Here is a 16,666-nt window from a genome sequence, read left to right as displayed (position 1 = left end):
TTCGGTTCTTGTAGAATAAACGGATCTTAAGTGCTAAACATTAAGAGGTTCTTAAAAAAAAAAAAAGAAGAGAACCACTCCTTTGGAAATTGTTGAGAAAATGTAATTGGAAGAAAATTAGTGTTCTGTGTGTGGAAAGCAATAAGAAAAGACAGTGACAATTTTACAGAACTACTACGTTAGGCGCTTTGATATATTATCTTATTTAATTCGTCTAACAACAGCAAGATGAGATTATTGGTATTGTTGAAAACAGGTTTAGGACTTTGCAGTTAATGAAAGAATAAAACAGAGTTCGTCTCACTTCCTACTTCTGTTTTTATCAGTTCAATCAATTGTAATTTTTAAAATATTTGAAATTACAAGGACAAACAATTGGCAGTGCTTCACAACTTGATAAGCTAGTTGCAACTGAGGATACAAATTATTTATCAAACATCCTACAGGAATTGGAGACACAACTATTCTATTTGCCAATACTTACCAGACTTTAAAATTAATTACGTACAATTAATGTAAAGAAATGGAGCTCTTTAATTACCAATTACTATTCAGGCTCTCAAAATGTTAATTAAAGTAAATGATGAAATCTTGAAAGCTAATGTAATTTTTTTCAGTTTCAACTTTGATCACTAGCAATTAGGCAAATTATTTTATGAATTCAACTAAGCAACTATTAAGTTCCCTTTCAAGTCTGAGAGTATTTGAGTTCTATAAGAATCTTTAGGGCTTCCCTGGTGGTGCAGTGGTTGAGAATCTGCCTGCTAATGCAGGGCACACGGGTTCGAGCCCTGGTCTGGGAAGATCCCACATGCCGCGGAGCAGCTGGGCCCGTGAGCCACAACCACTGAGCCTGCGCGTCTGGAGCCTGTGCTCCGCAACGAGAGAGGCCGCGATAGTGAGAGGCCCGCGCACCGCGATGAAGAGTGGCCCCCGCACCGCGATGAAGAGTGGCCCCCGCTTGCCACAACTAGAGAAAGCCCTCGCACAGAAACGAAGACCCAACACAACCAAAAAAAAAAAATCTTTAAAATGCCTTCTAACCAACTTTCCAAATACCATTAGGGCAAATACCATGGCTAACAAAGATTAAAAATAAATATATTTATGTTACCCATAACTTTTTTTCTTTGAACAGTTATACACCTGAATTACCCAAATCAGACTAATTTTTTTTTAATTTTTCTTTTATATTGGAGTATAGTTGATTAACAATGTTGTGTTAGTTTCAGGTGTACAACAAAGTGATTCAATTATACATGTATCTATTCTTTTTCAAATTCTTTTCCCAATTAGATTGTTACAGAATACTGAGCAGAGTTCCCTGTGCTATACAGGTTAACCATTTTATTCTTTTTTTTGTTTTTCAGGATTTAAGCACAGATCTGTGTGACTTTATATATTTATTTTTTTGGCCGCACCCTGCTTGTGGCATGTGGGATCTTAGTTCCCTGACCAGGGATCGAACCTGTGCACCCTGCATTGGGAGTGTGGAAATACGTAATATTTTATTAGGTGCTGCAAAATTCTTAGAATGTTCTCAGAAACAATAAGATGACATTCAAATACAGTGGTACTGGGATTCCAGACCTTGGGGTCTATCACGAAAATTACTGTAGTTTTTTGTATCTTAAGAGTGGCTCGAGAAGATGTCAGTCTTAGTGGACTTATAAAGAAATCCCAAAGGCAGGTAGCTTATAGAATCAGAAAGACTGCTCAAAAATAAAAAAATAATTTAAATCCATGAGTTAATAATGAAACTAAGAGAAAATAACAACTCATTGATCACCCTGGAAGAATGTTAGAAAATCAATCCCTTATATTCAAAAGTGGTAAATAAAGAAAAAGAATTACATGTTTATTCTGCCTTTCTTATACGATAAGTTCCTCAGGACAGCCAAATAGTAAGGGGTAAGTTCTCTTTACAGAATTATCCCCACTTATAAATAAAGTAGGCATAATAGAATTTTAAAAGCATCATTTTTCAGTTTTATGAATTAATAGATCAAAACAATAATTATCAATGACTGCTAACATAGAAATAGAGGCCATATAGTGCATTCTAGAAGCTAAAAGAAAGATTGATCATGTTAAGTAGGAAAGGGGAAAATATTAAAAAGACCAAATTCAGACTTCTAGAGATAAAAACTACAATGTCTAAGATGAAAAATATATTGAATGGGACTAAAGCAGATTAGATACTACAGAATAAAAGGTTTATAAACTTGATGATGTAGCAATAGAAACTATCCACAATGAAACACAGAAAAACATTGAAAAAAACACAGAATCAGTGAGCTGTGGGACAATTACCAATGGCCTAATGTATATGAAATTAGAATTTCAAGAATAGAAGAGATAGAAGGAGGTACAGAAAAATTTTTTTCTGAAAAAATAATGGCCAAAAACTTCCAAATTTGATGAAAACTATAAACTCACAGACAGAAGAATTTCAATTGACTCCAAACACAAAAAGCATGAAGAAAACAAACCAACGCACATTATAATTAAATTGCTTTAAACAAGTAATAAAGAGAAAATCTTTAAAAAGAAAGAAAGCCAGAAAAAAAAGATACGACATAAGAATAAAGATAAGAATGGGAGAAGATTTCTTGTCAGAAACAAGCCTGGAGACAATGGGGCAACACCATTAAAGTATTGAAAAAAAAACTATCAACCCCAAATTCTATATTCAGAAAAAATATATTTAAAAAATAAAGAGGAAATAAAGGCTTTTTTTCTGACATAAAAAACTGAATGTATTCATCACCAGTAGAACTGTACTACAAGATCTGTTAAAGGACAAATGCTGGAGAGGATGCGGAGAAAAGGGAACCCTCCTACACTGCTGGTGGGAATGCAAATTGGTGCAGCCACTATGGAAAATAGCATGGAGGTTCCTCAAAAAACTAAAAATAGAGTTACCATGCGATCCAGCAATCCCACTCCTGGGCATATATCTGGAGAAAACTCTAATTTGAAAAGATACATGCACCCCTATGTTCATAGCAGCACTATTCACGATAACCAAGACATGGAAACAATCCATTTTTTTTTTAATGGGCGAAATATTTGAACAGATGCTTCACCAAAGACAATATATAGGTGGTAACTAGGTAAATCAAGAGATGGTCAACCTCATTAATGATTAGGGAAATGCAAATTGAAAACACAATGTAATACCACTACACTCCAGCTAGACTGGCTAACAGTTTTAAACACTGACCATATGAAGTGATAGCAAGGATACTGAGCAATTTTAACTCCCACACACTACTGGTAGAAATGTAAAATGATTCAACCACTTTGGAAAACAGTTTAGCTGTTTCTTACATAGTTAAACCTACACCTAACTTATGATCCAGCCATTCCACTCCGAGGTGTTCACCCAAGAGAAATGAAAATATCTCTCCAAACAAAGACTTGTATATAAATATTAATAGCAGCTGTATTTGTGATAGTGAAAAACTGGTAAAAAAAAAAAACCAAATAGCCATCAATAGATGAATAGATAAATTGTGGTATATCATTACAATGGAATACTACTTGGCAGTGAAAAAGGGAGACGTAATTGATACACTCAGTAACATGAATGAATCTCAAAATAATTATGCTGGGTGGAAGAAGTCAGACATTAAAGAGCATAACACATACATAGATTTTCCTCAATTTACGATTGGGTTAAGTCCTGATAAACTTATTGTTAGTTGAAAATATTGTAAGTCAAAAATGCATTTAATACTCCTAACCTTCCAAACATCATAGCTTAGCTTAGCCTACCTTGAAAGTGCTCAGAACACTTACATTGGCCTACAATTGGGAAAAATCATCTAACACAAGCCTATTTTATGATAAAATGTTGAATATCTCATGTAATTTATTGAACACTGTAATGAAAGTGAAAAACAGAATAGTTGTCTGGGTACAGAATGGTTGTAAGTGAATCGGTTGTTTACCCTCATGATCACATGGATGACTGAGAGCCGTGGCTCACTACCACTGCCCAGCCTCAGGAGACAGTGCCGTACCACGGATCACTAGCCCAGGAAAAGAGCAAACTTCAAAATTTGAAGTACAGTTCCTACTGAATTCATATAGCTTTTACACCTCTGTAAAGTCAAAAAATCATACCATTGTAAGTCAGGGATCGTCTGTAATACCATTTACGTTAAATTCTAGGAAATGCAAATAAATCTATAGTGACAGAAAGCTGGTCAGTGGTCCCCTGGAGGCAGAGTGTCAGGGGGAAAGAGGGAGCGGATTACCAAGCCACACAAAGAAACTTCTGGGGGTGATGGACATGTTCATTATCTTAATTGCTGTGGTGGCTTCACAAATGTACACATACATCAAAACTACCAGATTATACACTTTAAATGTGTTCAGTTAATTGCATTTTAATTATATCTCAATAAATCTATTAATACATCATAAATATTAAACATACACACAATATATGAGAGAGCATACATACTACTCTTATGATTGCTTTTATGCAAGGGGCTCCTCAAACTTCTAGCAGGTCTAAAGCAATTTGTTAACCTTTCTCCAAGCTTTTTCTTTTTGTTCTCATAGTGGATGACACCACCATCCAGCCAGCTCCCCAGCTGGAAACCTTAGGCTCATCCCAGTCTGCTCCCCTCCTCAGACTCCCCTCGCCCTTCCCTGTGGCTCTAGTGTGCATACTTTAGTCCAGGCACATTATTGCAATGCTCTGTTCATTGTTTCCTTTGCCTCAGGTCTCACCCCGACCTACACCCCTCTCCATTCACCAAAGAGGTCTTTCTAAAACAGAGTATTTAATCAAGCCATGCCTTTCAGTGGCTTTTCATTTTCTTCAGTATGTAATCCAAACTCCTTAGCCAGTCTTACCATGTCTTTCTTAATCTGGCCCCTATCGGCATCTCCTGGTCAAAGTCTAAACTACAAGCCTGCCCTTTAAGTTCCCCAAGCCACATTCACACACTCATACACATACATTCATATTCAATTACTTGCAAATTCCTGAATATGGTATGTTGTTTTATACCATCAAGGTTTTATTCAAGTTTCTCCCCTTGCCATTCCTGCCCGTTATTCCCCAGGAAATTAAATTCTATCATCACATCTTCTAATAGCACTATTTGTGTCTATCCCCACATACACCCCAAGCCTCAGAGCAGGTAGAATTATTAACTACTTCTTCCTTTGCACTTCCCCAGTGACTTTGTCAGACAGAAAACTCAGCATGAGCACATGTCACATTTCATGATTCACTAAACTTCTTTGTTTACATCTCTCTCCCCAAAAGAGCATAAGCTCTGGAGAGCAGGGACCAAATCATCCTGGTCTCTCTTATAGCACCTAGGACAGGACCTAGACAATATACAATTAAACCAAACTGCTGTAAGACAAGTTGCAAGAGGTCAATTTCCAAAATTTACTTGTTTCTTTTAGTCATTTAGTTTCAATTGATTGGGTTTTCCTTTTGTCTTTATAACACCAATTTTTGTCTGTTTCAGTTCCCTTCTTCCTCATGAAAAAAATATACTCATAACAAAAAACCATTCATTTACTAATCATGAACCACCCTGTACCATTGTGCAGTTATGTCCCACACGAGAGCCCAGTTTAAGAAAGTGTTCCATTCATTGTAACATGCTCATGCAAGGCTATATCCTTTTTCTACTTTGCATAAAGGTACCCTATAAGCTAAGGATGGTCCTGGTCATAAATAATATACTAATGAAAAATTCTTGAATAATTATGGCACAGACTGCTAATTATTGGCCAAAATTTATTTCCTCTTCTTCCTAGCCATAAGCTAGACTACGTTTCCCAGGATTCCGTGCAGTTATTGTGGCCAGGTGACTAGTTCTTGCCAATAGAATATGACCAGAATGATATGTGTCATTTTGGGAGCCAGGCTTATAAGAAGCTGATATGTCTTCTTCCTGCTCTCATCCCCCTTTGCCTGACTAAACACAAAAGGCCTAAGGAATGACAGAGCTGCAATGTGGAAGGCCCCTGGATCTCTAATTCATGATGTGGAGGAAAGTGACCTCATCCAGAAACATTCCAAATGGAATTTTACATGAGTGAGAAATAAAGTTCTAAAATGTGAAGCCACTGAAATTGGTGGGCATATTTGTTACAGCAATTAGTGTCTCTCTGATATTGAAGTTGGTATATATACTTGAATGTGTTCTTGACTTTGGAAAATTCTTACAAATGCATTCTTTCCATATATAAGAGTATATTAATGTTAAATATATGCATAAGAATTCTGCATGTTCAAAAAGACTCAGTTTTTATGACTCTTCTTTATTTCCCCAGCCTCCCTTCTCTCTGCTACTCAGTCTCCCATTCCAAAGGTAGGAATCTGGAACTGAGACAAATTAGAATATTTCTTAAAATGAAGGAATTCTTCCACATGAAGATAAAAGCCAGTAAACTAAAGCCAAAGAAGTAAAAGAAATGATGGATTCAAAAAGTTGGTCTTTTGGTAAATTAGCTATTTAGCAAATTGACTTAGAGCAGGTACATGAAATATTCTGAAAATATGTTTGGGGAAAGGAAAGATGGGGGAGGGAGGAAGGAAGAAGAGGGGAATGGAAAAAGGAAGGGAAGGAAACCCTTGGTCTCAGACACTCGATGGCTACCCATCAACTATAAATCCACAAACCCTCAAAGTGTGGATAATTATTTATTTCCTTGCCTTCAGCACATGTAATAAGTGGCACACTGCTATGTGGAAAAAAATAAATGAGGGGAGAAAAACAGGGCGGTTTACTTGCCATGGACATTTTAACCTTGTGTTTGAAATTTTTTTTCATAAATGTATTTATTTTATTTATTTATTTTTGGCCGCGTTGGGTCTTCGTTGCTACGTGTGGACTTTCTCTAGTAGTGGCGAGCGGGGGCTACTCTTCATTGTGTGCGGTCTTCTCCTTGCAGTGGCTTCTCTTGTTGCGGACCACGGGCTCTAGGCGCACGGGCTTCCGTAGTTGTGGCTCGTGGGCTCTAGGGCGCAGGCTCAGTAGTTGTGGTGCACGGGCTTAGTTGCTCCGTGGCATGTGGGATCTTCCCGGACCAGGGCTTGAACCCGTGTCCCCTGCATTGGCAGGAGGATTCTTAACCACTGCACCACCTGGGAAGTCCCTGTATTTGAACTTTGAACTAAGAAATCTAAAGCCTAGAAATGTTCAATGGTTGATTGGTGATATTAATGTCAAAAGAGTTGTACCATTATCTATAGCCAGTAATCTTAAAGTTCCATGGAAACTACAAAATGGGGAAGAGATATTGATCAACTCTAGCTGACGACATGTGATGCACTATCTAATTCCTGGTTGCTCTAAACTTAGTTTTCTTCTCTGGTGATACAAGACAACCTCCACCAAGAATAACTCAGATATAACCCAGGTTATACCCCCAAGGTAATGAGATTTGGTAATAAATTACATGAGCATTCCATCACTGGAATTGTAATATCTCCCCAACCCTAATAATACCAACGAAGTCCAACGTCAGTGTTAAAGAAGGAATTTAGTACTTTGCTCTTGTAAATAAGTGAAAAATTCCGCCTAGTTCAACATATAATCAACAAATTCTATTAGGTAAAATAGGGCTGATGATATGAAAATTTTTATTATCACAAAGTAAAATATCTTTGCATCTTCAGCAGAGTAATATTTTTTTAACAGTTCTGGATGTCCATTAAAAAGTATCACCAGAAATAAAACATCCACATAGAATCAGAGTATTTTAAAAATATTATATACAATTTATAAAGAGGCTGTAGTAATCCTTACTCCTTAGTATTTTCTTCAATTATTAAGATACAAAATAAGTAATTGTTGGATTCTCTAAGTTACAGAAAGCAATTTGTATCATAGATTTTGCTGGTTTTGCTATTTACAAGTTTTTTGGGGGGTTGGTTTTCAGAAGAGCAAACACCAGTGATTATGGTGGGCATAAATTCAAATCCCAAGTAAGTGAACACATTAAACAAATTACTATATGCCAAAATTCTGTATGTAAGTTAACTGTCTAGAGCTCTGGAAGCAACATCATAAATGCAAAGCTGGTTTTTTAATCAACCCCTCAGAATCCTATTTATCCTAAAGCATCACATAACCAAAGCATTATTCTAGAATTCTGGGTCCTGGAAACAGGGGCTGGGCCATTTCCTCCTGTTTCCAGATCATGGAAGAAGCCTTGGACCAGTTTTGAAATGTGTCGAGGTTCTGCAGAAATAGAACCTGCAGAACTTGGGGCCCCTCTCAAAGTCCCTCCTTCTTGAAAACTTACCTGCTCCATCCAGACTCTAGTATTTCTGCTCTGAAACCCCAGAGCTTTGCTAGTACTAATATTATGCTGCTTTTCCTTTCTTCCTCTTGTTATAATTGTTTGTGAAGTTACCTTGCCATCCCCTTCCTTCTGCCTAGAACCCTCCTACCAACACACACACACACACACACACACACACACACACACACACTGCAGAACTCCTAGAGGGTAAAGTCTGTGTTACTCATTTTTCCCACAATACCCCAAATAGCAAGGGCAACAGGGGAAATACAAAAAGTGTTAATTATTTTCTATGTATTGGCTGTTTCTATATTGACTATATTTAGTGTCCCTTTTTGACTAAGAAAATATCACATCTCAGAACAGTCCAACGAGAGCAGCAGAGAGAGGAAAGATGAGCAACATTCTCATGAATATTTTCTTCATCATTAATCATTTAAAAATATTTTTGGGCTTCCCTGGTGGCGCAGTGGTTGAGAATCTGCCTGCCAATGCAGGGGACACGGGTTCGAGGCCTGGTCACGGGATGATCCCACATGCTGCGGAGCAGCTGGGCCCGTGAGCCACAACTACTGAGCCTGCGCGTCTGGAGCCTGTGCTCCACAACAAGAGAGGCCGCGATAGTGAGAGGCCCGTGCACCGCGATGAAGAGTGGCCCCCGCTTGCCACAACTAGAGAAAGCCCTCGCACAGAAAGTGAAGACCCAACACAGCCATAAATAAATAAATAAATAAATTTAAAATATTTTCCTCATTAGTGTTTTCTTATCAAGATGTTCTTTTTCAAAAACTCTTCATGGACACATCTTTCAAATTATTTCATAAGTTATTTTTTCCTGAAGTATTGTTTATGGAAACATGCTTCATGAATATAAATATATTCAATGACTATATTCATTTTTTTAAAAGAACAGTTAATTAGATATAAAGTTGTTAACTAGGTAACTAAAAGGGTAAAGAGAGACATCATAGAGGTAGTAACTGCAGGAAGCAGTTACCATCTCCAGGCTGGAGGGAACAAAGGGAAGAGGTTGAAAAAAAAATGGAAATGACAGCCATTGCTGAGAGCGACCTGTTTACCTTTTGCGGTGGAGAGTCATTCTTGACTCAGAATCAGCACATCTAGGGGGGTGTCTGCATCCAGTAAAAAATGAGATGACCCAGATTGGGTTATAGATGCTATTTCTGGTTTTATTTTTATTTTTCAACCCCAAATTCTATACACCAAGACATGGATTTAGTCTCAGAATCCATTCCTAGAAAGTCCACCCAAGTTTCAGATGGTTAGAGACACAGTCTGAGAGAGGAGAGCTTTAAAGCAACCAGCAGAACCATTGGGAAGGGGGAGAAAAGTTTTCTGTAACTTGCAAAGCTTTGGTTCATTGCCATATTCAAGAATTAATTATAGCCTGAGGTCCCTGGAATGAAGAGGGAAAAGAGAAACAATAGGACAATTACACATCTGGTGGAAGGCACAGCTGCTTCTGCTTAGGAAAGCTGCCCCCATCCCTGTCTCCCCGAATTAAAGCAAATGGTCAAAAAAGAAGAAAAGAAAATATCACATGTAAATTAATGTCGCCTACTTCACATTTTATAACTTCTCCCTCCTAAACTCCGCCCCAACCACTAATTTAGAATTCCACACAGAGCAAATGCTCGGTTAATTTATATTAAACAGATACTAGCTTCTGTGGCCAAAAATATAAAATTATAATTGGCAGAAAGATTAAATGCAAGGCCTATTATTAAAATTAAACTTATTTCCCTAAAGCAATGTCTGGGGAGACTTTCTAAAGCTCAGGCTAATCCTAGACTTCTTTTTTACAGTTTCACAGAGGTGGTTGGTTTACTCCAGCACATAAATGCCTTAGCTTGTGAGACAAAGTGACTGAAGTCAGCAAGGGTTGTCTTGGGGTGGGAGAATGTAAGAGGGAAAGCCCAGAGTTAGGTGGCGCTCGGGGTGGTTGTGCTCATATTTGGCCGCAAGGGGGAGCCCGCCGCTTTGGAAAGCCTCCACGACCAGCCTGAGCGGTACCGCCTGCTCCCATCGCGCTGTGGTCCAAGGCATTGAAAAAAACATCTCTTGACAGATAAAGGTCCCTTCAGGAAATAACTTCTCCCAAAACAAATCAAGGAAAACCAGAGTTCCTAGATAGCTCTATGTTTTCTAAGTTTTTCATCTAGAACATTGCTTGGTTTGGGTTATAACTATTATGAAAAAGAAGAAGTAACAACTGACACTGCAGAAATACAAAGGATCATGAGAGACTACTACAAGCAACTATATGCCAATAAAATGGACAACCACAAAGAAATGGACAAATTCTTGGAAAGGTACAATTTTCCAAGACTGGTTCAGGAAGAATTAGAAAATATAAACGGACCTATCACAAGTAATAAAATTGAAACCGTAATTTAAAAACTTCCAACAAACAAATGTCCAGGACCAGATGGCTTCATAGGCGAATTCTATCAAACATTTGGAGAAGAGCTAACACCGATCCTTCTCAAACTCTTCCAAAAAATTGCAGAGGGAGGAACACTTCCAAATTCATTCTACAAAGCCACCATCACCCTGATACCAAAACCAGAAAACGATATCACAAAAAAAGAAAATTATAGACCAATATCACTGATGAATATAGATGCAAAAATCCTGAACAAAATACTAGCAAACAGAAACCAACAGCACATTAAAAGGATCATACACCATGATCAAGTGGGATTTATGCCAGGGATGCAAGGATTCTTCAATATATGCAAATCAATCAATGTGATACACCACATTAACAAATTAAGGAATAAAAACCATATGATCAGCTCAAAGGATGCAGAAAAAGCTTTTGACAAAATTCAACACCCATTTATGATAAAAGCTCTCCAGAAAATGGGCATAGAGGGAACCTATCTCAACATAAAAAAGGCCATGTATGACAAACCCACCGCAAGCATCATACTCAATGGTGAAATACTGAAAGCATTTCCATGAAGATCAGGAACAAGACAAGGATGTCCACTCTCACCACTCTTATTCAAGATAGTTTTGGAAGTCCTAGCCACAGCAATCAGAGAAGAAAAAGAAATAAAAGGAATACAAATTGGAAAAGAAGAAGGAAAACTGTCACTGTTTGCCGATGACATGATACTATACATAGAAAATCCTAAAGATGCCACCAGAAAACTACTAGAACTAGTCAATGAATTTGGTAAGGTTGCAGGACACAAAATTAATGCACAGAAATCTCTGGCATTCTTATACACTAACAATGAAAAATCAGAAAGAGAAATTAAGGAAACACTCCCATTTACCACTGCATCAAAAAGAATAAAATACCTAGGAATAAACCTGCTTAAGGAGGCAAAAGACTTGTACTCAGAAAACTATAAAACACTGTTGAAAGAAATCAAAGATGACATAAACAGATGGAGAAATATACCATGTACTTGGATTGGAAGAATCAATATTGTGAAAATGACTATACTACCCAAAGCAATCTACAGATTCAGTGCAATCCCTATCAAACTACCAATGGCATTCTTCACAGAATTAGAACAAAAAATTTTACAATTTGTATGGAAACACAAAAGACCCCAAATAGCCAAAGCAGTCTTGAGAAAGAAAAACAGAGTTGGAGGAATCAGGCTCCCCGACTTCAAACTATACCATAAAGCTGCAGTAATCAAGACAGTATGGTACTGGCACAAAAACAGAAATATAGATCAATGGTACAGTATAGAATGCCCAGGGACAAACCCATGCACATATGGTCACCTTATCTTTGATAAAGGAGGCAAGAGTATACAATGGAGAAAAGACAGCCTCTTCAATAAGTGGTGCTGGGAAAACTGGACAGCTACATGTAAAAGAATGAAATTAGAACATACCTAACACCATACACAAAAATAAACTCCAAATGGATTACAAACTTAAATATAAGACCAGACACTATAAAACTCTTAGAGGAAAACATAGGAAAAACACTCTTTGACATAAACCACAGCAAGATCTTTTTTGACCCACCTCCTAGAGTAACGGAAATAAAAACAAAAATAAACAAATGGGACTGAATTAAACTTAAAAACTTTTGCACAGCAAAGGAAACCATAAACAAGACAAAAAGACAGCCCTCAGAATAGGAGAAAATATTTGCAAATGAAACAAGAGACAAAGGATTAATCTCCAAAGTACACAAACAGCTCATGGAGCTCAATATCAAAAAAACAATCCAGTTAAAAAATGGGCGGAAGACCTAAACAGACATTTCACCAAGGAAGACATACAGATGGCCAAGAGGCCATGAAAAGATGCTCAACATCACTAATTATTAGAGAAATGCAAATCAAAACTGCAATGAGGTATCACCTCACGCTGGTCAGAATGGCCATTATCAAAAAATTTAGAGACAATAAATGCTGGAAAGGGTGTGGTGAAAAGGGAACCCTCCTGCACTGTTGGTGGGAATGTAAATTGATACAGCCACTATGGAGAACAGTACGGAGGTTCCTTAAAAAACTGAAAATAGAACTACCAAATGACCCAGCAATCTCACTACTGGGCATATACCCTGAGAAAACCATAATTCAAGAAGAGTCATGTACCACAATGTTCATTGCAGCACTATTTACAATAGCCAGGACATGGAACCAACCTAAATGTCCATCGACAGATGAATGGATAAAGAAGATGTGGCACATATATACAATGGAATATTACTCAGCCATAAAAAGAAACAAAATTGAGTTATTTTTAGTGAGGTGGATGGACCTAAAGTCTGTCATACAGAGTGAAGTAAGTCAGAAAGAGAAAAACAAATACCGTATGCTAACGCATATATATGGAATCTAAAAAACAAAAGGAAAAAAATGGTACTGATGAACCTAGTTGCAGGGCAGGAATAAAGAGGTAGGTAGACATAGAGAATGGACTTGAGGACATCAGGTGGGAGGGCGAAGCTGGGGTGAAGTTAGAGTAGCATCGACATATATATACTACCACAAGTGAAATATTTGGCTGGGCAGCAGCATAGCACAGGGAGATCGGCTCGGTGCTTTGCAATGACCTAGAGGGGTGGGATAGGGAGGATGGGAGGGAGGCTCAAGAGGGAGGGGAGATGGGGATGTGTACGCATATGGCTGATTTGCTTTGTTGTGCAACAGAAACTAACACAGTACTGTGAAGCAATTATACTCCAATAGAGATCTATTTAAAAAAAAAAAAAAAGAGAGACTATACTATTCACTGTCTTAATAAGATGACCTTATAAGTTAAGTATAGAATAAACCAAAGATAAGTGATGACCTTTCCATTATTTCAGGCAAGGGAACTGGCCCGGAGCATTCTCTCCGTGTTCTGCCAAGAGGTACCAGTTTGTAATTTTTATGCCTGTTGTTATTTTAAGGGAATAGGAGAGTTCATGGAAAACTATGCAACCCAAGTCCCAAACAAGGACGTAACTTAAACACAGACTAACCAAAGAGAACATAAATTTGTTGAATTTTTTTACCTAACTGAGCAGCTCACCCTCATAAAAATGCCTCTGCACTATAGACTGGAATTTGGGTTACTGAGTACTTTCATGGACCACAAGAAAATGATGTCCTAACTCTTAAAAACTAAAACTCCACTTCCCACTGCCCAGAGTTCAAGTTTCTGTAGCCCTGGTGCCCAAGGGTAGAAAGCTCATTTCCTTCTGGCAACCCAAGGATTGTGGTATCTTCAGGAGCCCACACCCCAGTTTGTACCACCTTCAAGTACAACCACAGGAGGCTTGAGAAAGCACACTTGGAGCCCAAACAATGTCACAGAAAAGATTCAACACTTCCCACAGAGGCAAGCCAACTAATACTGCACAGATCCTGGCCTGGTCGTTTTGCTTTGTTTTGTTTTTCTATACCAATCTTTAATATTGTGGATGTTTTTACAGAAAAGTGTGGTCACTTTTACCTTCTTAATTAATTCCCCATTGCTTAGGGTGACAGCAACCACACTGCAGCATCAAATAATTTAGGTACCAAAGAAGACACACTTCTTTTTTTCATTTTGTTTTGATTGAGACTTTGCCTTATACAGGGTACAACTCTAAAAACTTATATAAAAATAAGACAAAAAATCAATCTAAAAGCTCTTATCAATATGGGAAAGAGAGGAGGTGACAGAAAGAGAGAAGAAAAGAAAGATAGAGGAAGGAAGGGAGGGAGGGAGGAGAAGAAAGAAAGAAAAAGAAAGAAAGAAAGAAAGAAAAAGAAAGAAAGAAAGAAGGAAGGAAGGAAGGAAGGAAGGAAGGAAGGAAAGAAAGAAAGAAAGAAAGAAAGAAGAAAGAAATGGAAAGAGAGAAAAAAAGAGAGAAAGAAAGAAAATAACCTAGAATAGCATTTGGCACATAGTTGGTGCTTAAGAAATATTTGTTAAATGAATGAATGAATTAGTTGGGAATCATATAAAGAGAGAATGATTTGAAAAACTAGATATTCATTTGAGAAGCATCTCCTGTCACTTTAGCTCTCTTCAACATGTTTTCTGTGCCATTCCTTAAGAAATAATACATAGTGGCATTACAAGTTATACAGGGTTATTTGATACTGTTTCCCTGGTGATGGACTCTCCATTTGGACTACAAGCCAACAATTAGAAAACCCCTTTACCCACTCTTTGGGGTGAAGACAACTTCCTACATGCTGTTTTCTGGATAGATGTCTAGGATCAAATTCACCTTATTTGCTATGCATACTTGCACAGTGGCTCGATTTCTGCCTAAGGCTGTGAAAGTCTTACACAAAGTGTATTTTGTTGCAAACTTGTAATTGGAGTTGACCAAAAACATCTTCCATGAAAAAGGACAGTAGTTGTTCTTGGAATCTGCCGTTTTTCTATAAATAAGATAGAATAAATTGCGTAAGGTAAACCATGAGTAGCTTTCGTAAAATGACACTGAAGCATTCCCCGATTATTACTTCATGACCATCTGGAAAAAATAAAATGCAAGGAAATAAAAGCATCCAACAAGTAGAAACGTGAGAAAGAAAAAGACCCTCTGGCTTACCATAAATAGTTTTTTGTTTTCTTTTTTAATAACTGTACTTTTTTTACGTGATCTTCCTACAATAAAACAAAGAGAAATAAGATTTATCCAGAATTTCAAACGTCCCTTTGGTCATCATTCTAAGCAGAGCCTAATACTTACTGGAATTGTTGCTTTGAGCCTTGCTGCCTTGACACAGAGCATACCAACAGCCTGGGACAGTGTTCCCCTTAGGTAGCAACTTGCGACAAAGGAAGATTGCTTGTGCCTGGCAATGGCAAGAGGCAGAGTGACAAACAGCGACCCAGACCTCAAAATGCAATCACCCACATTTCCCTCCACCCCACTCTGGGCTCATGTCACTCAGGGCCAGACAGCTACTCGTGTTGGTTAGATGAGAGGATAACCTAGTTACTTTAGCCCTCAAGGTTGCCTCTCCAATGAGATGCTGTGAAAGATAACTTACAGTTTAGAGAGAGGAAGATGACTTCAGTTGTTCTATTTTCTTAGAGCTTGCTTCATAATCAAAAAATGCTGACCACATCATCTGTGACCTTAAGTAAAAGCACAAATTTACCAGTAAGGTTGGGGCCCTGTTCCCAAAAAGAATTCAGAACCTCCGCTGCACGTCACAACAGATTTCAGTATTTTAAAAGTCATGTCATGCTAGTAAAAGAACTTGTTCTCCAGGACACCATGTGATTTTTTTTTTTTTTTAATATGAAAAAAACCTCCTTTTCTAACAAGTAGCCCAGGAAAATTTGACCAAAAGGTAGAATGAGCAGCCCTGGGAAACCTGCTCATGACCTCAAATGGGTTTGACATTTGTCCTTTGCCAGATCCTTCACCTGCCCCCCTCTTCCCTCAGAAGCCATTGTTCTGCAGCCTGGCATCAAGACCCAAGTCCTCAAGAATTTTTCCAGCTCAGAAATTGCAACTCCCCCAACATATTCAAGACTTTTTTGAACCTGGACCCGGGATTAAGACCTACAATTTAATAGGTTCTCTATCATCTCTGTCCAAGCCGACCACCCAGACTTTTCCTTTAACTCTAGACTTCCAGGAGAGTGCAAACTCCTTACCTTTTCATCTTTGAATTCTCAGTGCCTACCACGATGCCTCATGTAAAGCAGAAGCATATTAGCATTAGATGAATTGTACTTCCCTTTCCACATCATGAGATGCTACTATAACTGCTTTGTTTTTTCATGTATTCCATTAACAAATTTTTATCAAGGATCTGTCTACAAAGAACAGTGCTTGGTACCAGGGGGCTACGTACGAAAGCAGGTGTTCCATGGACTCCCATTCTCAACTCTGTCCCAGTTCTTCCCATGGTGATAAATATGGTTCCTT

At 38.0% G+C, this 16,666-nt stretch overlaps 1 protein-coding gene across 1 annotated transcript in view; it reads right to left on the bottom strand.

Moving 5' to 3' along the window:
* Positions 1–15,642, bottom strand: part of IL26 (interleukin 26) — a gene marked incomplete at its 5' end in the record, with an annotated part of 32,325 nt that extends 16,683 nt beyond the window's left edge. Inside the window, 6 exon segments of the mRNA XM_082422942.1 lie at positions 15,024–15,059; positions 15,063–15,158; positions 15,332–15,348; positions 15,351–15,387; positions 15,473–15,633; positions 15,636–15,642. Coding sequence (XP_082279068.1) covers positions 15,024–15,059; positions 15,063–15,158; positions 15,332–15,348; positions 15,351–15,387; positions 15,473–15,633; positions 15,636–15,642 — 354 coding nt within the window.
* Positions 15,643–16,666: the final 1,024 nt, after the last annotated feature.

Source organism: Balaenoptera physalus (genome assembly GCF_965194825.1).
Source record: "Balaenoptera physalus genome assembly, chromosome: 13".
NCBI classification, from domain to species: Eukaryota; Metazoa; Chordata; class Mammalia; order Artiodactyla; family Balaenopteridae; genus Balaenoptera; species Balaenoptera physalus.
Note: the sequence above shows the minus strand (reverse complement) of the source record. Positions and strands in the feature narration are given on the sequence as shown.